Source organism: Condylura cristata, unplaced genomic scaffold, assembly GCF_000260355.1.
Source record: "Condylura cristata isolate star-nosed mole 26May11 unplaced genomic scaffold, ConCri1.0 scaffold00004, whole genome shotgun sequence".
Classification (NCBI taxonomy): Eukaryota; Metazoa; Chordata; class Mammalia; order Eulipotyphla; family Talpidae; genus Condylura; species Condylura cristata.
In genome coordinates this window covers 11,196,271-11,222,843 of record NW_004567105.1, presented here as the reverse complement: position 1 = coordinate 11,222,843, position 26,573 = coordinate 11,196,271, and the positions used below count along the sequence as shown (strand labels likewise).

General features: G+C 43.9%; 1 protein-coding gene across 1 annotated transcript in view; it reads left to right on the top strand.

The window, feature by feature from the left end:
* Window positions 1-25,757, top strand: part of DRAM1 (DNA-damage regulated autophagy modulator 1) — a 28,692-nt gene extending 2,935 nt beyond the window's left edge. The window contains exons 2-8 of the mRNA XM_004675753.2: window positions 9,477-9,544; window positions 10,740-10,882; window positions 16,533-16,710; window positions 19,916-19,974; window positions 22,762-22,854; window positions 23,534-23,741; window positions 25,508-25,757. Of these exons, the coding sequence (XP_004675810.1) occupies window positions 9,477-9,544; window positions 10,740-10,882; window positions 16,533-16,710; window positions 19,916-19,974; window positions 22,762-22,854; window positions 23,534-23,578 (586 nt within the window). The 3' untranslated portion in view covers window positions 23,579-23,741; window positions 25,508-25,757. The remainder of the gene's footprint in view (window positions 1-9,476; window positions 9,545-10,739; window positions 10,883-16,532; window positions 16,711-19,915; window positions 19,975-22,761; window positions 22,855-23,533; window positions 23,742-25,507) is intronic.
* The last annotated feature ends 816 nt before the right edge of the window (window positions 25,758-26,573 follow it).

Below are 26,573 nucleotides of genomic sequence, written 5' to 3'. Positions count from 1 at the left end.
GTGCTTTAACCCGTTGCGCCACCAGGGAGGTCCCGATGTCGTTTTTTTTTAGAGTGTGGGCATACTTGGGTTCACTCTGGGAAAGGTTTCACCAGAGCTCCCCTTTCACCTAAACGTAGCGAGATTCTCCACATCAGACTCAGTTATATTTAAAGAGTAAGTTTATTGCAAAGAGACAGGAGAGGAAGACACTTGCATAGGCACAAGCGGGCAGAAAGAGCTGCACTTTTGGGGGGGGAGGGAGAGGGGGTAGCATTTGGTTTTATTATCTCCCTTAGGTAGGGAGGGGCTCATCCTTGCTAAGAGTCATTTGCTGATTTAAGTATCTGGGGAACTTGAGAGGACTGGAGATTCCCCAGTGACCTTCATGTCCATGTCCTTATCTTTTACCTTTTTGGGTCTGAGCTTCAGACACAGCCCCCAATAGTCTGTTATCTACTGGGACCTCTCCTCCACATCCTGGCATCCAGGCTTTGGCGCTTGAGGACCTTGATTTTGTGGCCGTGTCAAGGATCTTGATTTTTCATGGCTGTGTTAATTGCTACACTAGCCCCTGCTACTCAGCCCCCTTGTATGACTCCATCTTGTGATGTCTCCCTCCCCCTGGCCAACCCTCCCCCCCGCCCTTCCTCCTGTAGTGCAGGTCCCTTTGCAGAAGACTTAAGGTCATTCATTTTGGTGGTTGGACACATTCAGGTTGAGCCCTCTTTTATGCGATGATGTTGTTCATCTTAGGTTCAGCTATTTTTTTTTTTTTTTTTTAAGATTTATATATTTAAGCATGCAAGAGTTGGGTGTAGGCCAGATGTGCAGGAGGGTGAGAGGACTCACCAGAGACAGAGTGGGGAGTAGAACAAGCAGACTAAGCAGACCGACTGAAATACACTGCAGAGGGGAGCAGCAGGTGAGACAGGAGAGGTCTGCTGTGCCATGGGGGTCAGCTCCCTGGCCTGGAACTGAACTCCTGTTGCAGTGGCCCTTGATAGCTTCATGGTGCTGAGACTTATCCCCTTGTGCCACGAGGGAGGCCCCTGTTTTTAACAAAACTGAACACTTTAAATAAGAGCCCCTGTTTTTAACAAAATTGAATACTTTAAATAAGAGCCATTTAATTTAAACAGAGCTAGAACTTTGGAAGGACTTCCTTCTGGTATGATTTTCAAACTCAGCTTCTTTATCAGGTATTTTCTCCCCTACTATTATTCCTCAGTATACTGGATAAATGAAAAGATGCTCAAGTTCATGAACAGAGTAAAAATTCAAAATCTAATTTACTGGTGCCATTTTTCATTGACTGAATTAGCAGAATCCCAAATAGTTGCTACAATTCTACTGGTGAGATTTTGGGACTGATGAGAAAGTAAATTGATGTAATCACTCTGGAGGGACTTTGCCATTGTCTCCCAAGCATTTTTACATGGAAAATAGCAAGACACAGAAGAAAACATGTTATCCTGGGTTTGTGTACATATTTGTATTTTCCTGAATAAAGAGATTAGTAAAAGGGAGGGAGGAGAGGGGGTCAGCCAAAGCTTGGTAGATGGCAATAAGAATGTAAATAAAACTCCCTTCTATCTATTTTTCTTTTTTCATTAGATTTTTTTTAAGTTGTGATAATTTTAGATTTATAAATATATAGTTATAAAAAAAATAATACAAGGCCTCCCTGGTGGCACAAGGGGTTATGTCTTAGCAGTATGAATCTCTCCACAGCTAATGCAGCATGAGTTCGATCCCTGGTCAGGAAGGTGACCCACATGGTACAGCAGACCTCTCCTGTCTTGCTTGCTGCTCCCCTCAGCAGTAGATTTCAGTAGACCTGCCTGTTCTGTTCCCCACTCTCTCTCTGATAAATCATCTCACCCCCACACCTCTGGCCTGTTATACAGTTCTTGTATGTATAAATAAATCTTAAAAAAAAATAATAGAGAAATCCCACGCATCCTTTGTCCAGTTTCATCCAAATGGGGATACCTTGCAAACCTGGCATATCTTTTTGTATGTGTTTACATATTAGTCATATCCGTGGGCTTCCTGTCAGAAAATTAAATTAAAAACAGGATGTATCATTCACCAAATTCATCAGGTTGAGTCTCATAGTGCAGTGTCTGTTTTCTAAAACCATTAATGCAAGGACACCGAGACCAAATGCAGCATCAAAGTCCACCTCATTGGATTACTTTAGATTTTTCTGTGGCCATATTCTAGAGCACCATCATATTTAATTTGCTGAACGGTTACAGTTTCTTGTATTTTCTCTGTGACCAAATTTCTCAGGCTATCTTGAGTCAGCTTTACTTACCAACTTCTCTCAGATGGCAAACCATTCTCTTGGTATATTTCTTGGCTTGTGTGTGTCTCATATGCTTCCAGAGTATTCGGTCCCCATTCTGTCTTCTGGCTCTGCTAGTATTTCTACCAGAAGTACTTTTTCAGTTAGTCCTGCTCGCTGGGTAGGTTGTGGCTGGCCACTCCCACTGTTCCTTCTCAAGACCACAAACTCTGCTCAAAGAGTGTTTCAGAAAACCTGGTTACCTAGAGTTAACCACCTGAAAAGGGGGCCCCACAGCACAGTAGTGAAGGAAAGAGGTAGGGTCTTGAGCTCCCACATGGAATCTGAAAACCAGGAGAACAATTTTATGTTGTGTTTAGTTAACAATTACAAAATTGATAAAATCAATTTTCTTAAACGATATTTTTCTTAAAACAAACTCAGTTTACTCTAATAATCACTTCTTAAAATGAACAAAACAAAATGAAAAGACACAAAAATTTTTGTTGGATTATGTTTACTGCAGTGAAGTGGTATATATTTTAGGGTTGCACACTCACACAAAGCCCCAGTAATCCCCATAATTCATCGGTCCTTTCCCACTTTGCTCCCCTTCCCAACACCCCTTCTAGAAGACTCAATTCTGAAGTTAGATTTCAAGGGTTTAGTGTGACTTGGATTTGTTTGTGCCCTACCTTGTTTCTTTATGTCCACATACTAATGTAATTATCTGGCATTGATATTTCTTTTTCTCATTTAGTTCACTTCTTTCCATGTTCCTTTCATCCTTTTGCAAATGTCAAGATTTCATCTTCTCAAAATCCTTATCATGAACCAAAATCTTAACGATGTTTCAGAAGTTGGTTTTAAGGAGGGGTACATACTTATTCCAAAGCTTTTTATTTTATACTTGGAATAAGCATAGAAGTGACAAAAGCCCTTTATTTTATGTTTATTTTTTGAAGGAGAATATGAAGAGGTTCATTTTTCCTGAATTGCTGAAATGGTTTGTGATTTCTTTCTTCCCAATGGCCATTTTTAAAAAACATGGTACACTTTAGAAGTCTGTGTGTTTACCTGTGCACAGAGACCACCTAACTCTGGTATTGTCCTATGGTCCAGTTTTAGTGTGTGAGCACCCAGGGGTCATTTTTTTTTAATTAAAAAAATTTCTTTATTATTTTGAAAAATTTACCTTATTTACTTTTGCATACAAGAGATGAGGTGCAGGCCAGGGGTGTGTAGAGGTTGAGAGGAATGGGGAGCAGAACAGGCAGATCTACTGAAACACACTGCTGAGGAGAGCACGGGCAGGTCAGGAGAGGTCTGCTGTGCCTCCCTGTTCAGGGATTGAACTCTTGCCACAGTGGCTGATGATCGCTTGATAGTGCTGAGACTTTTAACCCCTAAACCACCAGGGAGGCCCTTAATTTTATTTTTAATTAATTAAAATTTTTTTCTTACACTGCTGTAGTCCCTATAGTTCTCCTGCCACCATACCACCCATGAGCCATCACCATATTCCCTTGTGCACTGCCCTCTGCTTACTTGACACCCCCCTCCCCCCCGCCCCACTTCCATTACTGTCGGCCCTGGGTCTATGGTCAGCTTGCCAGTTTTGCTAGAGGCCATATTTAACGCATATGTAAGGATGCCTACCTTCTTCATTGTCTATCTCTGAGACAAAATATCTGTTCTGGGCCTCCCTGGTGGTGCAAGGGGTTAAGTCTCAGCACAATGAAGCTATCAGCAGCCACTGCAGCACAAATTCCATCCCAGCCAGGGAGTTGACCCACATGGCACAGCAAACCTTTCTGTCTTGCCTGCTGCTCCCCTCAGCAGTGTATTTCAGTAGATCTGCCTGTTCTGCTCCCCACTCTGCCTCTGATGAATCCCCTCATCCTCCGCACCTCTGGCCTGTACCTCAGTACTTGCATAAATAAATTAAACATCTTAAAAAATAATAAATTAATACCCCCCTCCCCCAGAGTATCAATTCCATGAGGGCAGAGACTCAGAGTTTGCTCAGTGATGCATTGCCAACATTTATGGCAGTGCCAGACTACCCAGTATGGGTAGAATTCTACCCACAGTAGAATACCCATAGTAGAATGCCCAAGCCATAGTAGATGTTTAATAAACATTGCTGCGGTGCTGAGATAATTCATACTAGGTGGGCCTTTTAAAAAATGTATTTTATTACTCATATCAATTTTCTTCTCCAATTGTTTGCTGATTCTGCCAGTTCTCACTGTTCATTAACTTTGTGGTTCCAGCCATTCTCCAATACCAATTCTATGGACTTCCTGAACTCCTCCAGGTTTTGCAAGATTTGTAACCTCACTTTGTAGCCAATCTGACTTAACGTTGTTGAATATTTACAGCATTTGTTAATCATACTGAGAGGGAACACAGTAAGGTAGATAAGAGAACAGTTTGGAGCAGACAGCCTGGGTTAGAAAGCACCGCCTGATTCTCTATGAGTTAATAATAATAGTATCTCCCTTATGACAAGTATATGAACTTAGAGCTCACTGACATCTAGGTTTAAAAACATAATGCAAGGTTTCTATATGCATTTGCCATTCATCTTATCAAGGGATTAGTCCCCCATTGGTCTGGATAGATGCTGGTGGTAAGTGGGAAAGGACATTTGGGTGAGGGCTCACTTTACAAGTGATTGGTTTATTTGTGAATATAGCAGACTGCTGGGTTAACTGATCTCCTCATTCTCTGAAAACTACACAGACTGAAGCCAGTGGTCCCTGGAACCCCTCCATGCTGTCCCAACCCCTCCCCCCCACCCCCCAAGCTGCTTGCTCTCATTTCTGGTATGCTTAGTAAGTGCCAGTGTGTTTGTTTTTGCTACTTGTATTTTTTAAAAATTGTAACTGTGTGATTTACCTCAATATACATAAGCAGTTGGTTTGTGAAGGAGGATAAGAATTGTAATTTCTAAGAAAACTCAGTGGAATGCTTTGTAAGGCAAGAGACAGGTTGTCAAAAATTTGCAGTCTATAGAGGAGAGCTTCTGACAAATGTAAAGATTTATGAAAGCCGAGAAATGAGAATTCTGCTCTTTCAATTGCTGCTAAAGTATCTAAGATTTCCTCTACTTTAGGGCCTTCCTGGTGGTACAGGGGTTAAATTCTCAGCTCTTTACTTAAAGAAACCAAAACTAGAAAGGAGAAGATTCAAAGTCGGTGTGGTGTGTTTGTGCCAGTGAACCCATAGTCATGGAAGGGCCTTGTCCTCCATCAGCAGGTAAGCAAGTGCACACACAGGTGTATGTTTGTGGTGTGAATGTGTTCATATCCTTTCTGAGGGTTTCCTGTTAAAATCAGCTTCTTCATGACCCTCTACATTGAAGTTCAAGCAGTGGTGACTTTTGCTTCCCTGTTCAACCATAGCAGTGGCATCCAGTATAGTAATCAGATAGTGAGGCCCCAGACTCTTACCATGATGTTAATGACACCCCAGTGTTTACAGTGTTGTTATCATTACTTTACATTATCTCTGAGTCTCAGTGTCACAAGGATAAAAAGGCAGGCATATCTTTGAACTAGGAAAATATCATTCTAGTATAATTTCTGCTTTAATAAAGCACACCTAAATTAGTTGATTCTAAGCATAGTGAGACAATTGAAGATCCCAAACTCTCACAGCCCCAAAAATGAATTGGGTTGGTGGATATAGTTTAATTTGTGCAATTTCTGAGCCAGTTTGTGTGTGTGTATGACATCAAATTCTGAGACACCCCCCCCCCAATAAAATGGTGCCTTCCAGGGTACCAATTTTTAGTATTTTTTAAAAGGTTTATTTATGCATACAAGAACGGGGTGGAGACCTTCTGTCCTCTGGGGGTGAGAGGATTCATCCAAGACAGAGTGGGCAGCAGAACAGGCTGATTCACTGAAATATATGACTGAGGGGAGCAGCGGGCTTGGAGAGGTCTGCTATGCCATGTGGGTTATCTTTCTGGCCAGTGGTTGAACTCATGTTGCAATGGCTGGTGATATCTTGATAGGCTCTGGGCTGCCAGTTTTTAAATATGTGGCTTCAAGTTCATGAACAGGGTGCTCCATTTGTCCTTCCTCTGACAAAAACTTGCAGTTAGTCAGGAGCACACTTTGAAGAGTTCTTGCACTTCAGGGGCACTTGTGTCTCTGGAAGGAATAGCTATTTGTGCACCTGGTTGTAGATCCACAGTGTAAGCTTTCATGGAAATGAGGTGTTATCAGACCATCAGAAGAAACCTACTGAAGCACAGCAGAAAAGGTTCCTAAGTCATGTCCAGTGAAATCAGGCAACTCTCCATGCATGCTTTGGCTTCCCCACTTATCATGTGACCTTGAGCAAGTGTCTTTTCGAGAACCAGTTATCTTAGGCATGGTGATAATCAATGTTTTCCTTATTATATTGGTGTGAGAGCTAAGGAAAACGTGCCTGACCAAGTGCATGTGCTGAAAAAAGGGTAACTGGCAATTTTTGAGTCATAGCAGCTGCCGTCCAAACAAGGATGGTTTCTAGAGACTCCCCTCAATGAGTTTCTCACTCTGTCCTCTTGTCATCTCCTTCCTTATTATCACCTTGGTCTCGACCACTATGATACCTGGACAAACTTTTGAAATAACTTTCTAATGTTCTCCATGGTCCACGCTAGCCCCTTTATAATTTTTTTCTTGTGACATCCTTTAAAAAACATCAACTTATATCACTTCCCTGATCTCAGCCCTCAGTGATTTCCCATTATGCTAATATTAAGACTACCCATTATGTCTTTGTCCATAACCCTATCCCCCATAAACATGAGTGTGCTCTAATTGCAGGCACACACGTGTGCACGCGCACACACACTAGTCCTTGCTCACTTCCCTCCAGCCACACCCATTTCCTTACAGTTCCTCGAGTCTTTGCATTTTGCTGATCCTTCTGTTGTAATTTTCCTGGCCCAAATTTTCCACTTCATTCTGCTCCCCGTTCAAGCCCCTTTTCCAGATTGCCAGTCTGAAGTAGGCTCTCCCGCCCTATCCGGATGGCTCTTTCTTCACAGCACTCATCAATCCTAGGCTATTTCGTTTTTGCCCGTCCCCTGCACTAATATAAGTTCCACAAAGGAAGTGATTTTTTTTTCTGTTTAATTTATTACTTTGTTACAGGGTAGTGAGAGGGGCTCTCCAGAACCCCCAACCTGCCTGCTCTAAATAGGTTCTGCCATCTGCCTGCCGCCTGGAGACTAAATATACGGTAGAGCATACGTGAAAAGGAACGTTAATACAACTGGTATACAACAAGGACAAGACAAAGAATAAGGTTTCCAAATCCAGCACCTGAAGTTACCCATCCCCACTTGGGTTGGCCCAAAGTAGGGCCACTGAGGCCTGGAAACCTGTCACAAGTCTAAGGCACCTTCTGGAGGGGATCCATAGAAAAGGGGCAGGAGGGCAAAATCAAGATGAATGCTGCCATGGTTAACCTCTCCTTGGGTCTCTCAGCCAGGACTGTTCCACTCAGCCCAAGAAGCAGGTGCAGCTTCACTCATCTCTGCTCTGCGTGCCTCCTCCAGGTCACCTTCTTGCTCTCCACCCTGCTTCCTTCCTCCCTCCCGTCTCTTGACACAGCTATGCAACTTATGTCGGCTGACAAATTCCACCTTTGGACCCTGCCTGTTTTGCCCCCCAATAATTCGTGATGGGGGGCTGGTCCCCGACAGTCTCTCCTCCCTCTCCCGACAGTCTGTCCTCCCTCTTCCTCTCCTCCCTACTCAGCTCTACCCTCCCTCTGGTAGGGCAGGGAATCTGGAACCTTCCTCCCCTTTTCCTGGGGACCCTCCTATTCAACTACACTCAAATGGCCTGCTACAAGGGATATAATTGGCAACTATGTATTGAATCAAAGAATCTTTGAATCAGTTGGAGATTAAGCTTCTTGAAGGCAAGGGGTTCTCATTTCATCTTTGTATCTCCCTGGCCTGGTGAAGTCCTGAACACTTAAGAGGTACTTAACAATTTGCCAAGTATTTTGTTGTAGGGCTGAACAAAGAGGAACATGAGGTTGGTAGAGAGCAAATTGCATGTGCGTCCTGTGAGGAAAGAACAAGTTTGCATCCGTGACTAGTGCTCAAAAGCAGAATTCACAAATTTAGAGCTGTACTTGATTTTGTTAAACAGTTTCTGATCAGACAGCATTCCATCTAGGTGCTACAAGGGGTTACATAAAATAGAGCTTATTTATAGAAAAGAGCAGGCCAGGCAAGGTTATTAGCACAAGAAAAGATTTTTTCAGGGAAAAGTGGGGAGGGTGTCTGTCTTGCAGATGATCTCAGAGGTGCCTACAGGGAAAGTCCTGACTGGTGGAGGAGGCGCCTTGGAAGAGGTTGAGACTGCAGTGACTGGAGGTGTTTGTCGGTGTGGTGGCTGGGTTTGAAGGATTCCATTTTGGGTCTGTTCTTTCTATTTTTAAGTGTAAGAAATTCTTTTTTAAAAGAAATAACTATTTATATGCATATAAGAACTGGGGTGTAGGCCAGGGTTGCAAGGGGTTAGAGGATCCACAGAGACAGAGTGGGGAGCAGAACGTGTGGGTCTGCTGAAATTCACTGCTGAGGGGAGCAGCAGGCGAGATAGGAGAGCTCCCCTGGCTGGGGGCCAAACTCAGACCAAGTAAAAAGTCCTTAGCACGAAATGAGGCTAACTCTTTGGAATTCAAAGTGGTCAAGTACTGAGAAGAAATATAGCGTGGAGCCTGGCGACTACCTGTTGCCCGTGTTATATGGCACAATGGTGGACATCAGGGCTAACAAGAAGCCGGTTTACTGCGTGGTGCTGACTCAGCAGATTCGCATCCCAAGGCTCAGCCCCCTTTGCAGGAAGTCAGGGGCTTATACACACTCGCAGCTTCTATAAGGTTCCGGGTGGGTTTGCACTGGCAGCTGTACCTGGTCAGGTATGGCGTGGCAGCGGACCGAGGGGTGAGTCGAATAGCTGCATAAGAAGGGGTGAGTAAGGATCAGTGGCCCTGAGAGCCCCCAGGGCCATTCTGCCTCAAGGCGATGGTCTAACATGAAGCGAGAGTCATACCAGGAACTACATGGCATACCAGGAACTGAGCAAAAGGTTGTTACTCAGACTCTTGGGCTGTTTATCCGAGGGCAGCATGCTTCACCCTGAATGCCTGTTGAATAATGTGGTTGTTTCTCTCTCAGTGATACAGGAACAACGCCTCCAGAGAGTGGTATTTTTGGATTTATGATAAACTTCTCTGCATTTCTTGGTAAGTATACATCATTGTTATAAATCCCAAGTGGAGTAAGATAGATCTGTTACAGTTTGTGCATCATTTTTGATGCTAGCCAACTTTATTTTTTTAGAACTATTTTAAGTTCCCAGAAAAATTGAGTGAAAGGTAAAAATTTCTGATGTATACCCCTATCTCCCAACCTCCTCATACAGCCCCCCTCATTGTCAGCATCTGCCCCCCTCAGCAGGTTTGTTACCACTGAGGAACCTCCATGATGCATCATCACGCACAGTTCAAAATAGGGTTTACTCTTGATGTGGGTAAACTTTTCAAGAACAATCTTTACAGCTGTAAATTTGTACTAACACTGTGAGTTATGGCCACATAATAGAACTATACCTCTCTCCGTGTGGTTATTTACCACAGGCTTTTGAAATGGATTTTAAGTGTTATTTGATTTTTTAAAAAAAGATTTATTTATGCATATAAGAACTGGGGTGTAGACCTGAGGTGCACGAGGGTGAGAGGATTCACCAGAGACAGAGTGAGGAGCAGAACAGGAAGATTGACTGAAATTCACTCTGAGGGGAGCAGGAGAGGTCTGCTATGCCGTGAGGGTCAGCTCCCTCGTCAGGGATTGAATTCATGCCACAGTGGCTGGTGATAGCTGATAGCACTGAAACTTTACCCCTGTGGCACTAGAAAGGACCTGTGTGGGGTTTTTTTTTTTTTTTAACTCATAATACTACTTTTAAGAATTCGTCTTTCAGAAGCACCCAAAAATATGCAAAGACTTTCACACACGAAGATTCATTGAGAACTGTTTGTAATAGGAAAAACACAGGCACAATCTAGAAACCCCTCACTAGGAGAATGATGAAAAGAAATAGGGTCTTTCCCTAAATACCATGATGAGAACCCCTAAAACCACGTGGTAGATCTGTGTGTACTGATCTGACAAGGTCACGGGGTACATATTTAAGTGGAGAAAAAAAGCCAACCACAGAACAGTACACATACAATAAATAGCATTGATGTCAAAAGGTGGTGTGTGTGTGTCCTCCTTGGGCAGAAAGTAAGACAAGATGAGGAAGGGTGGGGCCCCCGGGTGAGTGGAGATGAATACAACCAGGCCTTGGAAAGTATACATTTTAATGAACCAACCCACTCCTATAGTTTTCATTCTAAAAAGTCAAATAATAAAAACTTACACAAGTCTCTCTTTCAGGTGCAGCCACAATGTATACAAGATATAAAATAGTAGAGAAGCAAAATCAGACCAGCTATTTCAGCACTCCTGTTTTTAACCTGGTGTCACTAGTGCTTGGGCTGGTGGGCTGCATCGGAATGGGCATTGTCGCCAACTTCCAGGTATGACCTGAGACTTTTGCAGGGGCTGGGGTGCCTGGAATGTGTGTGTCTGCAGGAGAGAAGCAAGAGCCCCAGGACCACACTGGCTCCTGACCGCACTGGCTCCTGGATTTACAACAATTGGGAGAGTTTGCTTTCTAGAAAATGAACTTGAACTTTTGCAGGTTGGCCCCCTCTGGAACTTGGGAAAAACGAGGGTGCATGTTTATAAGCAAGGGGGTTTTGAATTAGGCTACAGGCTTTGGGGGTGCCCTGTGTTCCCCCTTAGTTTGTGGTGTAGGGAGAAAAACTTAATCGTCATCATGATTTCAACGAGCATGACATTTGTGAGCACGAGTATGCGTGTGTGTTGACCAGTTCTACCCCTTTGCAAATGAAGATACAGGGCTTTGGAGGTGAAATCACTTGCTCACAACCAGCTAATTAATTGCAGAGCCTACATATGACTCCACTGTTGCAGATGAATTATGATCACGACTGTGGAGTCTTGTTGCTAAAGTCTCACTGTGCCAAGTGTTTGGGACAAAAAGGAACTGACTTACTTGATTCTGATTTGTAGATTCCTGTTTGTGCCAGGGTCTCTCTTTAGGAAGCCCAAGCCTTTTTTTTTTCCTATGGAAACAATATTTAACATTTTACAAACATTTGTTGATTTGCAAATGAATACTACTTGTAGTGTAACACTCACACAATAGCTGATAGCAGGGATTCTGTGGGCTGTGAGGCACTGCCCAGCAATCCGCCCTAGTGTGTCCTCATTGTTTTTTTTTTTTAAGTTTATGATAGAGAACTTTTTTTTTTAAGATTTATTTATTTATCCATACAGAACTGGGGTACAGGGCAGAGATGCAGGGACGGTGAGAGGATTCATCAGAGACAGAGTGGGGAGCTTGTCTTCATTTTATCAGGGAGTCTCACCCCTGAGGTCTCCGTCACCCACTCTCCCCATGTGACAGCAGAAAGGTGATTGTCCCAGGCTGAAATTCGCTTTCCTTGCACCTGAGGTGGGGTGATCTCATGTGATGCTTATTTTGACTGGAGGAGGTGAGCCTTTGCGGTGAGCAGCTGCTAAGGTACAAGCCTGCACTCTGAAGCAGCAGCGGGGGCACCCCAGTACTGACTGTACCTTTATTAGAGTCCACTCCTGCATGAAGTCAGAGCAATGTGATAGTCTTTTGTTCAGCTTGTACCATGTGGGCCTCATGGAATCGCCTCTCCTCAGTGCTCTCTGTAGATATCCAGGGCGCTGTCACAAAGTGCTCCCCAAAACTCAGTGCTGCCTCAAGGAGCAAGGGACAAACACCCCTCTTCCTCCATCTTCCAGACAACTGACAGACAGAGATACTCTCTCAGACCTCAGGCCCAACAAGCTTTTATTTTGGGACGCACAAATTCATAATTATTATTTTTTCCCTTGGTAACACTGAAAGCCAGATGAACGAGAGCCTCTCTGAAGTGAGCACGTAACACTTTATGGAGGGAATCTTGTGGCCCAGATAGGCTTCTGCTCCACTTTCCTTTTCTCTGCCGATGTCCTTCCACGAGGAAGTGAGACAAACATGTCCTGATGCATGGTTGCCATCATGTTTATCTCACAGTGGCACCGCAGGGACATTTCCTCAGGTCAGAGGATTGTGTGTGTCGCTGTTTCCTCACATCAGACTTACGAACATTTTCTGTATCACAGGCATGTTTATGGAAACATTCAACGATTTATTGACTTCTAATAACAACCTTAGAAAACAAGCAGATTATTACCTCCCCACTTAAAGGTGGTGAAATGGAGACCCCGAAAAGTTAATACATGCCCAAGGTCCTGAGTCATGAAAGGCAGAATTAGCCTTCGAGTGGACACAGTCTTTCTAGAACTGTGGGAGTTTCCACAAAGCAGCCTGCGGAAATCTCTCTGAGAAAGAAAGCATTGGCACAGTTCACAGTTCGAGCATCAGAAAGAACATGGGGAAACTTAAGCTGTGAGGGGAAGACTCGGAGTGATAGACTTTGTCTCACAGCGTGAGAGTGTGGACAGTTGCCCTGTGGACAAAGCACACACCAAATGGTAGCCTTGCACTTGATTCACTGAACGACTTGATGTTGAAAGTGGTAGAGGTTGAATTTTTTTTTTAAGATTTATTTATTTATGCACACAGAACTGGGGTTCAGGCCAGAAGTGCAGGAGTGGTGAAAGGAGTCACCAGAGACAGAGTGGGGAGCAGAACAGGCAGATTGAGGAAGTACACTGCTATGGGGAACCGCAGGCGGGTCAGGAGAGGTCTGCCGCGCCATGTGGGTCACCTTCGGGGTGGGGGATCGAACTCATGCTGCAGTGGATGCAATAGCTTCACAGTGCTGTGCTTTAACCATTTGCGCCACCAGGAGGGCCAGGTAGAGGTCGAATTTTAAGCCATGTAGGGTAGATTTAACTTCTGCTGCAAGAAAACTTCGATAGTTAGACACTTGAAATTTTGGTGCTCTTGAAGGATTCCATGAAGTGTTTAAATCTTACAAAGCCCAGAATAGAATCACTTCCCTGGAAGCCAAGCTCTAGCTGTCTCCTTTTTCCCATCCGTCTTTTTTATAACTTCCTTGCTTGATGTCCAGATGATGATGGTCGCAAACCACCGGAAACAATGAGCTGGTTTAAAGCAACTCCCTGTTACCTCAGGAAGAATTCGAGAGAGGAGGGCAGGAGGCATTACAGCCCCCTCTGGCGGGCTCCCTACGCAGGAGTGCATTACACTGAGAAGTTCACACATGCATCTCTCTCCTGAAAGGAGGGTGGGAGGCTGCTTTTTGCTACATCCTCACTGGTTTCTGTCAAGAAGTTTTCCTTTTGAAAAAGACTAAGTTTCCAAGGCTTGTACCTCTCCATGTTCTGGTTTTCTCTACTTTTTTTTTTCTGTCTTTTAAATTAAAGAGAGTTTCAAGAAAGATCCAGAAAGGGTGCTGAGTTTTCATATCATCCTTCATCCAGAGTTCATGTCTGCTCTGAGAATTTGCCTTCTAAAAGACAACTTTGGTGAGAGAGTATATTCGCCACACTGGAAAAGGCACAGTTGAACAAATTGAACCCCTGTTGCATCAGGACGTTTGATCTGATAATGTCAGCATTAATATGGGGCCTGTGAAGTTTTGCAGATTAAGATCCAAAAAATATGTTGAATTATCCAAGGTTGAAAGGAGCAAATTCCCTGATATTGCTAGAGGGAGGGAAAATGCATGTCAGTTCAAGTTGTTGATTTACTTCGTAGGCAAAGAAAATGGAGAATGGAAATTATGGGATTTCTCAAAGTTTATTCCTGAAAATATTTCACTAACAGTAGATTTTTTTTTTGCCTTTTATTTTCCTTTACCCAAATATGCTCAGTATTAAAAAAGCCAAAAAATTTATTTTTCTTAATCTGATTCTTTTAATATTGTTTTCTATTTAATGTTTTTCTCAGTTCTATTGAGATATTGACATATAATGCCATATTAGTCTAAGTGAACAACTTAGTAATTCAATACATGCAATATGGCTTAGTGGTTACCACAATGAGCTGACATTAATCTCTTCACGTTGTGACAAATTATTTTTCTACTGATGAGAACTTTCCTGTATAGTATAGTACAGTTAGCTCTGATCACCATGCTGTACAATGCATCTCCAGAACTTATAACTGGAAATTTTTACCTTAAGATTACTGTCACCCACAGCTCCAATTCACCATGCTGGTAACTGCGGGTTAGTCAGTCTGTGAGCTCAGGGTTTTTTGGATTCCACAATGATTGAGATTATACGGTATTTGTCTGTCTCTGAGCTATTTCACTTAGCCTAATGCTGTCAAGTTCCATCTTGACAAAGGCAGGATTTCCTTCTTTTCTGTGGCTGAGTAATTTTCCATTACACAGAGTCACACCCTGCATAGTGACATTTACTTTAGTGCTGGACCTCATAGACAACAATGGTTCCTACAGATAGCCCTGATGTAGTAAGCTATCCCTTCGAGGTTTGTGTGAGTAAACTGGATGCTGTTAACACAACAAAGAAATCACCAACAATGCACTTCTTCACACTTACCCTGTTGTTAAATGATGTGTGGCTGTTGTACACCACCTTCCCTTCATTTTTCCCTCAGTGGACACTTGGGTTGTTTCCATGCCTTGACTATGGTGAATAATGTTGCCGCTAAAATGTGAGTGCTGACATCTTTTTGAGATAGTGATTTTATTTTTTTGAATTATTATTTTTGAATCTGAATTAGCATTATATTTTAAAAATATTTTTATTGAGGTATGTTGGTTTACATCATTATGTACATCTTAGAAATGTAGGATCTCCCCTTCAGTATTGTTACTATGTTGTATAATTGTGATGAAATAATGTGAATTATAGTTCAGTGATTATTTCCTTTAATCTTTTTAGTAATTTGAAAGTATTTTGCAAGGCATGGAATGTGTTATATTTTTCATATATAATTCCCTAAATATTTATGCCTTTGGTAGGTCTCATAGGCATGTCTAGAATCTGGACCTAACAGTTGCAGAGTTGATATGTCCTGTTGCACAAAGGCAGTGCAGTCATATTTAAATCAAAGTCAACTCAAGCACTACATTTTTCTTTACATTCTTAGGTATAATACCAAGAAACACATTTCCTTAGAAAATGAGTTAAAAATTTAAAAATAAATTAAATCTTCCTTTCCCAATTGGAGAACAAAATATGAATAGCAGTTTCTTTCTGAACAATCTGGTTGCATGACACTGTTTCAGGGAAGTCTGGAATTCAACAATCAAAGGAAAATCCAGAAAAAGGGTGTGGACAGTGAGTTAGGGTCACCAGGGGTCTGGAGTCAAAACTAGGCTCTTTTTGACAGTACTTTCACTTCCTTTGGAAAGCTGGGGTTTCTGAGTTCAAGCAGAGACTCATTCACTCTAAATGTCATTATAATGCACAGAAGGAGGTGTCTGTGGCACATTGGAAGGGAACCCACAGGGAGGCCCCTTTATGGATTGTCAGGAACAGCCCAGTCAGTGGGGTTGACACCGGATCTCCGATAGGAGCTTCCTTCAGGTTGAACATCTCCTTAGCAGACACTGGGCTTGAGAAACTTGCACTTGCCTCAGTGTGGCAAGAGCAGTGTTTTCACTTAGATTTGTGTATTCATTTTGGAGTGGCTTGGGAGAAACAAATAGAGATTACAGGGGAGCAGGGAGTATAAAGACTTCAAGCCTGGGCACCTTCCTGGAGCTGGCCATGTGCTTTTGTAAGAAGTTTCTCATATAATCTGCACTGCAGAGACCTGCAAGGCACGAATTGCTCTGTGCCCATCCTACAGATACAGAAACTGCGGTTTTCACCTAAGGTCACAGAGTCCCATGGCGGAGATAGGATTTCCTATATCCAGGTCGCCCAGATGCCCGAGTCCATCTTGCTCAGCTCTTCCCTGCTCCCAAGGGAGATGTCTTTCTCTCCTTGTCTATGTTTCCTCTTGATTTCTTTCAGCCTCTGGAAGGCTTGTCCTCTGTGGTCTTCGGCAAACAGCCACAGCTTCCAGGGAGCAGCAGGTGTTTCTGTGATGACTGATGACCTTAGCAGCCCAGAGCGGGCGAATGCTGTCAGGATGCAGGACAGACGTGCGGACTAACGGCACATTTGTGACCTCTCCAGGAGCTGGCTGTCCCTGTGGTCCACGACGGTGGTGCTCTGTTGGCCTTCGTCTGCGGTGTGGTGTACACGCTCCTGCAATCCATCATCTCTTACAAGTCGTGTCCCCAATGGAACAGCCTGCTAACGTGCCACATACGCATGGCCATCTCTGCTGTGTCCTGTGCAGCTGTTGTCCCCAGTATCCTTTGCACATCTGTCAGAGTCCTTGCAAGCTTGAGCCCTCCCCCCACCTCGCCCTCACCCCCCCACCCCCCAAAAAAAGCATGCAAAAGAAAAGGTTAGCAGTTTTCACCTGCTTCTCAAGAACAGTTGGGAGAAGAGTGTAAATCATGATGAAAATGTCTCAACATTGTCTGATGAGTTCAAAGGAACCTTCAGCGGGGGAATGGTGGGAAAGGAGAATGGAAAAATCTCAGAACTTGAGTGTTTGCTTTCCTCTTACAGGGTCATTTCATGGGCCATGCGAAAATATTTGTTTTTCCTTCTAGTGCTTGACTAAAGACACCAAATATTGATATTGTGCTTGAAGTAAAGTCCTAAGCAACCAATGTTCCCTTTGCTCCACACGTAGGTGATAAAATGGTCTCACTTAATCCTGTTAGAAGTTTTTAAAAAGCGGTATGTAGTTTACTCCTAAGTCAAGTAAAAGTGCCTCTAGCCTTTTCCTTTTACCACTGATTTCATGCCGAAAGTGAGTTTTTATTTCATTTTCTTTTTTCGTTTTAAGATTTATTTATTTAAGCATGCAGAACTGGGGTACAGGCCAGAGGTGTGTGTGGGGGGGTGGGGGAGTGTGAGGATTCACCAGAGACAGAGAGGGGAGCAGAACAGGTGGATCTACTGAAATATGCTGCTGAGGGGAGCAGAGGGTGAGACAGGAGAGGTCTGCTGCACTCTGTGGGTCAGCTCCTTGGCTGGGGATCGAACTTGTGCTGAAGCATCTTCAGCTAACTTCATAGTGCTGCTTTTTAACCAAGGAGGGCCCACTAGTGACATTTTTGTTAACCTGTTTTGGCATAAAGTGGGAATGATTGAATGAAAACACACTTAGGGGCTTCTAGATATTAGGCTTTGTGTTTCTTAGAAGTCACTTTATTATTATTTCTTTTGAGATGTTCATGTTTCTCCCCCTTTATTCAATTAACTTGGTATATTGCATTGAATTTCTTTTAGAATTTCAAATTTATTTATATATATCTTACACCATTGTTCATTTTTGTACAATGTTTGTTTCCCCTCTCAGGTGTAACCCCTCAGAGATCCCCACCACTGGTTCACCCAGGCACGGTCACCAGTCTCTTGTGCTCTCCCGCCTTGTTTTGATCTCTCTCCTGCTCTTTCTCCTGAGGAATGTCCCTGATTTCTAGTTGCCTATTGATTTTGTGTAAAACAGAAATCACTTTAAAATGTGACGTAGAAGGTTGGTATTTTTCATCTACAAAAAGAAGACCTTTACTTGTATAATTTCTAAACAGAGGAGTCAAGTTCTAGAATTGAGAAATTTAAACAACAGACCCTGTTTCCTAAGATAGCTCATTTTGATCTCCCAGTCCCGGTTGTGGATTGAAGTCACCCCTGCTTTCACTTCAAATATCAAATTAGTTTGTGTTAGCTGTAAAACAGGTTTTTTTTAGTTGAGAAATTTCTAGTTGAGTTTTTAAGTATCAAAAGCAAAGTTTCTTCGTATAGGCCACCTTCTCTTTCTTTCAAGTTTGAACAGGTTCTTAGATAATAAAATCAGAGTGCTTTAGCAAAATAGTCATTTCTGACCTTAGAGTTTTCATATATTAATAGTTCCCATTTCTAGGTGAACCAAGCCAAGGGTTAACAACCCCAAACACAAACAGGCTATATCCCTATATCAAAGAACCAGATCCAGTTCATCCATGTGAGAGTCTTAAACATTAGCATGGCATGCATACTTCCTTACAAAGATTTTCAAGTGTCTTTAAAATGCCCTTGTTTGTCACTACCATGAAATGGCCTCCTTTGACTCCTGAAGAAACTGAGGCACTGAGCGAGGTCAACAGCACCCCACATCAAAGCCTGCCCCCATAATTCTCTGTCTTGTACCAGGCTTCTAAAGCTCCAGAACCTTCCCCGATGACTGACAGCACTAAGTCCAGGCTCCCTTGCTCAGGATATGTGGTTTGGGACGGCCCATTTTTTCAACCTCATTTTTATTCTTTCAGTCTGAATCCTGGCTGTTGCCTGTTCTCTGCTTTCACCCATGCCTGTCCCCCAGTTCTGCCCGGCTTTCTCTGGTGGTCTCAAACCTTAACACTTAGATTAAGCTTGACTCTGTGAAACCACAGTCATTTCCTCCCAACTCATCCTGTTCTTCTCTCTCCAGTGCAGCATTTTCCTTGGGATTTGTCCGACAAGTCTGAGTTTTAGGAATTGAGGTGCTAGGGATTAGTGGCTTTCCCCCCCAAAAAAAAAAAAATTTCCAAAACCCAGTTTCACCTGGGTTTTCTCTGTCCCCTCCCCGCTTTTTGCCACCCACACCTGAAAGGGGATTGATGAATCGTGAATGTATAACTCCTGTTGTCATGGAAATGAAGGTTTGAAATTATAGGCAGAATGTCGTTATTAACACTTTTTTCTTTATTGCGTGAAAAGATGCATACCATAAAATACACTTGACATCCTAACCATGTTTAAGTGTGCTTCAGTTTAATGAAATGTATATTCACCATCCATGCCACAATTCTGTCCATCTGGTAAACCCTAACTCTGTATCCACTCAGGCCCTAGTCCCTAGTAAACATGTCTACTTTCTGTCTGTGGGATTTTGATTCAGGACCTCATGGATGTGGAATCACTCAGTGTTTGTCTTTCTGTGCATAACTTCCATTACTTAACTTAATGTCCTCAAGGTTCACCCACTTCATGGCGGATGACAGCGCATGGCAGAGGCCTTCCTTCTGAAGGCTGAACAAGAGTCCGTTGCCTGCACCACATTCTGCTTAGTCGTCCCACCCACCCACAGAGCTTGGGTTTCACTATTGTGAGTAGTGCTGCTGTGAACACGCGTGGGTAGACTGATCTCTCCAAGATCCCATTTTCAATTCTTTTGAGTAAATACCCAGGAGTGGAATCATTATATCAGATGACGATTCTATTTGTGGTTACTTGAGGAACTTCCTTACTGCTTTTCCTAGCAGCTATATCATTTTACATGCACACCGGCAAAGCTCTGGGTTCCAATTTTTCAGCGTCACCAACACTTCTTGTTTCTGTGTCTTTGACAGCAGCCACCCTGATGGGTAGGAGTTAGAGCATTTTAACACTTTGCAGTGATTACATTGAAGACTAATCTAGTTGTGATGTCAAAGGATCTGTTTTCTTTTGCAGTTTCCTTAACAATTTCCTTTTTCCAGTGATTGCTTGTGCATCATTAATTTCTATAACCAAGCTGGAGTGGAATCCAAAAGAAAAGGTAATATTAAAGTCATTTTCAACATGATCAAACCTGGGTTTGTGAGGCTGTGGCTAGGTTATGCCTAGAAAGGATCACAGCTTTTTCTTAGGACAAGTTGCAAATTCACAGGAGTAAATGTAGCACATAATTAATTTACTCTTCAGTTATTTGGCGATGTGTGTGTGGTAATTGGCTATCGAGGGCAACCCTAAATTGTTCCTGGGATCATTTAACAAAATTTGAATTCTTGATTACCTCTAAAAACTTCAGCCACTGTGCTTAGCACTAGGAGGTTGGACATTGAAGGCAGGAAGCAGAGGGCATAAAGGGGGGGGGGCAGGCCAGAGGAAGAATGAAATGTTAGGAAGGGACAGGGACAGTGTGGTGGGTGACTCCTTTCAGAAGGGACGAGAGAGAAATGTGTTCAGGGATAAATGTGAGAGGGCGTAGTTTGGCCAAGGCTTTTGCAGGTGGTGAGCCGAGAGGCCTTACTTGATGTACATGATCAGGGTAAACCTTTGGAGCTTTTTGAACAGGAAGTAAACAGTATTGGATGTTAGTCAGAGGCAACCTGGGGTGAGCTGAAGAGGAGAGTCTCTGTTAGGACACCAGGGAGAAGGCATTTCTGCTAGTTCTGATTTCAGATCAATGTTTGATAATGTTTGATGGCCACTGGCAAAGTGGCAGTGAGGATGAGAGGACATGGTGTATCGAAGATGACTTCCAAGTTTTTATCTTGGGTGAACCAAAGAATTTGTTCCCAAGAGGAGAGAAAGATAAGGTCCCCTCACAGGAAAAAATGATTTCATGTCAGGTGGGTTTAGTTTTGGAATTATTACCTCTGTTGTAATAAGGAAATACTGAGGAGAGATGTCCAGTTTGACACGTGATTGTAACTGTTGAGGTTTGAGAGGCCTCAAAATCCAAGGCAGAGTGACCAGTCACTTCTAGACCAAACATCAGAATATGTGGAACTGAGTTTTAGGAATTGAGGTGCTAGGGATTAGTGCCTTTTCCCAAAAAAATCAATTTCCATAAAATGTTAACAGAAGCCAATTACAAAAGCATAAAGAAATTGTGAGACCAGTGATTGACTTCTCAAATATCTAGAGAAATAAAATAGTTGGTTAGAGTAGACATATTGGAGCAAAGGAAGGACTTTCCATGATGGAAGGTTCTGAAATGTAAGAGGCAAGGGACCTGTTGAAGATGGTGAGGAGAAGAATGATCCAGGCAGTGTTCAGAGACAGTTGCTTTCTTAGCGAGACCTCACAGCAGCCCCGGATGCACTTTACTCCTCAACCTCTAGGGGGAGACATTTCACCACGAATCAAACAGATCTGTAGCCTCACGGATTCAGCAAAACCTATCCTTAGGCACTTGAGTCTTTTTTTGGTTTCATTTTCTACTTTAAAAATGTGGCAAGGACCCGGTTTGCTACTTACTGAATAAATTACCATGCCTCTCTTGTATTGTCTTTTGTTCCTGTATCAGTGAATGCAAAGAAAACCCTGTATATTCATTCACTGAATAGAATAATCATTTAGGAATTGCCCCACTGTTCCACCGGGTGCTGAGACCCTTCACAGCACATCCCTATGCATCAAATTACTTGGGGGTGTTGGGGGGGGGTGAGAAAATTATAATGTCACTGTTTTCTTTTACATAGAAGGAGATGGAAGTGTTGCCTGTATTCACACATGTGGAAATAACTCCCCCTAGACTGACAGAGGAGCAGAAGGCAAAATAACAAAAAAAGTTTGGTTATTGTTTGAAATGAGAAGGAGTCCCTGTCCATCTGCAAGCCTGACCCAGCATGTGAACTGTGGTCAGCGAGCAGGTGGACATGGACATTTCGTGCAGAGACTTGAAAAGGCTTTGGAATTAGTACTCAGGATTCAATCATCAGATCTCCCCACACAGACACACGTAATGCCAGAGGTGTGGTGGGGGTGGGTCAGGAGAGGTCTGCTGTCACCAGAGACAGAGTGGGGAGAAGAACAGGCAGATTAACTGAAATCCACCGCTGAGGGGAGCAGGAGAGGTCTGCTGTGCCATGTGGGCCAGTTCCCTAGGTGGGGGCTGAATTCGTGCTGCTGTGGCTGTAGACAGCTTCGTGCTGAGACTTAACTCCTTGCACCTCCATGGAGCCCCCCCCCCTTTTTAAACATCCCTCAAGGCAACACAAGGGGTCATGTATTCCCAGTCGGTGGAAATGGAATGGAGTTGATGAGGCCTCGGCCCCGTCTTCCCCATCTGTTGACGACCATAAGTTGAATTTGACTTTGTTAACATTCTGGCCTCGTAGGCAGCTGACTTGGGAGTCTCTGATGAAAGCGCCTCTCAAGCTTGCCTTTCCTTCTCTCATTCCGCCCCGGGACAGAGATGGTTGCTGTAAGCCTCCCGAGCACTGGCTTTGTGGCTGTGCTTACCTTGTCCTGTCCAGGAGCGCTTTCTGAGCTCATCTGTCCTTAGTAACAGAAACAGAACCGGAGGTGAGAGGCGCCAGAGCACCCGGGTGGGGACACTCACTCCTGGACAAGTGGTACCTGCTACACAGATGCTCTTGAAGTCACGCCCCATTCTGAAGTCCTGTTGAGTCTGAGATTCTCTTGCAGAGGGCCTCGCCATGGGACCCTCCTCAGGCAGGTGGCCCGGCTGATCCGCCCCTGGCTCCCAGCGGGCCTGATTTGTCCTCACAGCACCGCGCTCTGCTCCCTCTGGGCTGCCAGTTACTGCTTCAGGAGGTCCAGCAACAAGCACTGATTTCAGGCTAAATTCTTTTTTCTCTGTTATCGCCACTAGGATTATATTTATCACGTAGTGAGTGCGATCTGTGAATGGACGGTGGCCTTTGGTTTTATTTTCTACTTCCTAACATTCATTCAAGACTTCCAGGTGGGTAATTTACCAAATACTATGTTACACATTGCTGACAGTTGGTACTCATCAAAACCTAAAGCAAGCTACTTGCATAACAAATAGAGCACACTCACTCTCTCTCTCCCTTTTTTTTTTTACCCTTTCTTTTTACCCTCTATAAAAAGAAAACAATGCATCTCTTGTGCAACTTCATTTTTTCTTGAAGGGAAACCTCTTTCATGGCTCTGCCAGCCGGTATCTGTCCTCTTTGTCCTCTGCCTCTGGATGTTTACAGTCAGATCCTGGTGGTTTTCTTTTTGAGATGGTCTCACGGTTCCAAACAACAGGAAATGCATCTTTTTAGCTTCTTAGTGCTGTGTTTTAACCCGCTGAGCCACCAGGGAGGGCTGGAAATGCATCTTTTTAAGAAATAAAGTGTGGGTGTTGAAAAATGTTCCCAGGCAGAGAAGGTGGAATCTTATCAGATTTGGCAACAGGGAAAATCTTACATTTGGAAACCAGAGAATTATTAACTGAAAGATACAGAAAGCTAAGAAAATTCTGTAGGCCCTCACTCAAGCATCACATAAGCTTCAGTGAGATGAGATCACCTCTTTGGGGCAAAAATCCTGGGTGTTCCCATAGCTGGCACTGGGATTTTTTTGTCTCCTTTTCAACCATTTTTTATTTTTTGTTCTGTCCTTTTTTTTTTTAGAGTGTCACCCTAAGGATATCCACAGAAATCAATGATGACATTTGAAGGAGGAAGAATTCTGTCACTGGCAGTGAAAGTCACAGATGATCTCCTCACGTGGCACAGAGGACAGGCAGGGTGTTAGCATTGCTCCACCTGGAGTGCAACTGTGACCCATCCAGGACTTGAATTTCCTTAAGAATTCCCAATAGTTGTACTATTTCCAAAGGTATGTTTTCCTAGAGAATGTAGCACACTTATGACATTGTAGCAGTGTTTTTGATAAATTTTCTAAGTAGCCACTTTTTCATGGTTCACAAAATTCATGACAAAAGGTAACGTGTTACGGAAAACGGAGAACTCTTATTTTTGTACTGATTCCGTTTTAGTTTCTCTTTGCCTTGCGTGACTCTTGAAAATACACTAGATGAGACCTTCATTCAAAAGTAAAGTCAAGGGCTATCTTAACATTTAACTTGTAGAGAATGATCTGTATAGTTTTGTATCATGAGGCTATCAGTATTCAATTTATAATAATCAAAGATTTAGGTCCTAAATTAACACTAAGATACTCTGGTTTTTAGATGAACTAAGCAAAATGCTTCAATGGAAAGGCCTTAGTTCCTCTGTGCACCTTTATGAACACAAGAGACCTCAGGTTTGAAATTCAGACCTCTGCTCCCACACCCCCTTCCTCCCCCCTGTGCCCCCCAGATACAGTTTTCCTCCTAGCAGCCAAGTGGGGTCTGGGGGGTGGGGGTGGGGCGGAGACTCCAGTGGGATTTATTCAGTGGCCGGTTAGAAACCAAAAGCCTTATGACAGGGGTGAAAGGGAGGCGAGTGGCTAACAGGGAGATCTCACTGGATTCGGGTGGTCTTTCCTAGATGTGCGAGGTGGGGCGGGTCTGGGGGAGCATTCAGGGAGGCAGGAGGGGGGGAAGGGGAACCTTAACTTTATAGTACACTTCTGTGAAAGCCACCCTGTGAAAAGCATTAAAACACCATTGATGAAAGCACCCTTTATTGTTGCTGGCATCACTGGATATACAGTCTGACTCAGATGTTGAAATTCACATCTCAAATTCATTTTATGTCAGTAAACAAGTGGAAGGGAACATAGGTGGGGGCTGGGGGAGAGAGGGAGAGAGGAGCAGGAGGTGCAGGGAGAAATGGAGCGGGCCCCCCTTTCAGCGGCAGGCTGCTGCTGCCACTCTGTGTCACAATGACAATGACAGGGAGGGGGCCTTTGTGAAGTGAGCCCCTTTGTGAAGTGAGGCCTCCATACCTTGTCACCCACATCACGAATAACAAATGAAAATTCAGTCATTCCAGAAGGGGACCTCGGGTGCTAAGAGTTAGATCTGAAAGTTAAAGAGAAGGAACTTAGCCTCAAGGGGCCTCCAGACCACAGCTGATCTGGCTCCCTGGCCAGAGGGAGCCGCCCTCGGCCCTCCATGGCCTGTGGCAAGGGCAGAGCAGCCCCCTGGGACAGCCCTGAGGCCGCCTGGGAGCTGTGAGTGCACCAGCCCCTCTGAAACACTTGTTGAGTGAGTGAAGGGTGATACTTGCGGCAGGCAGCACCCCCTGGGCAGTGACCAGCTCCCCTAAGTGTCCAGCAGCCAGAACCTGATAGCCACTCTGGGGCAGCATTTGTTGCTCCAAAGCGGAGGAGGAGGAGGACGAAGAAGGGCACCTGCCCTCTCCATGGACTCTGTGTTGGGATGAAAATGTGTCACAGGCCTCCTTCACCCAGTGCAGCACTCTCCTCCGTTGCTGCCCCTAGGGACAGACTGGGAGCTGCTCCAGGGCAGCACTCAATGCTCCCAGCCACAGGCGGTGCTTACTACTCACTGAATGGGAGTGAATGCATGCGAGGACGGCGTGACAGACCCTTGCGGTGCTATGTAACGAGACTTACTCTATTAGTATGTGATAAACCAAGAGTCTGTGTCACCCAGTAATGCTGTCTTGCTTTGTGTACTGTAAATATTTCAGTGGTTTGGGCTTCGCCATTCTCAGACAACTCTCTTCAACCTGGACAGTTAACCACAGAAATTGTTCCATGGGCTAGACAAAGTGGGACACCGGGCTTGGCAAACGGAGAAGGCCAAAGTCACTCCAGACAGTCACGTTCTGCTGATTCTGTGCAACCTCTAAAGCTGGCCTTATCCGCATTTTACTGCTACTTCTCATGTCTATGAACTTGGCATTTTCTTGGATCTCCTGACTAAAAGAATAAAGTGAAATATTTCTGTATTTTAGGGATCTGTGTCTCTGTTGTGTTGGTTGGGTACTACCATGAAGTGTATTGATCCGGGGAACAATTGTAGCTCCATTGGACTTTATAAATGTATCATTTAAACTCAGGTGGCTTTACATATGAGCAGGTGGTGCATCTTTGTAGAGATTCTTGAATCTTAAGACATTGATATCAGAAGTTTGCATCAGTCAAGACTCTTAAGAATTGGAGGCACCAGAAAGCATCTCACATTTGTTGAAAGAATAAAGGAGGTTGGCACTCAAGGGAGCTAGTTTCAGGGGTGGCTGGATCCAGAAGTGCCACCTTGTTTCCATCTATTCCCTCCTTCTCTCTGGTCTGGTTTTCTCTCTTGGCATCATTCTTGGGTGGCTTTTTCCTGGGTGAGAGTGAGATGCTTTTACAAGCCTCAGGCCTGCAATCTGTCTGATAGAAAGAGACAACTTCTGGCCCTCCCTGGTGGTGCAACGGGTTAGGATGCAGCACTGCAAGCTCACTGCAGCTGCATCAGTGTGAATTCGATCCCAGCCCCGGAGGTGACCCACATGGCGCGGCAGACCTCTCCTGACTGGCCTGCTGTTCCCCTCAGCAGTGTACTTTGTTGGTCTGCCTGTTCTGCTCCCCATTCTGTCTCTGGTGAATCCTCACTGTCCCTGCACCTCTGGCCTGTACCTCAGTCTGTATGCATAAATAAATAAATCTTAAAAAAAAAACAAACAAACAAAAAAGACAACTTCTCAGTAGCTCCGGCCAGAGCCTGTGAATTGAACTCAGTGGCTGGCATGGGTAGTATGTTTTTTGGTG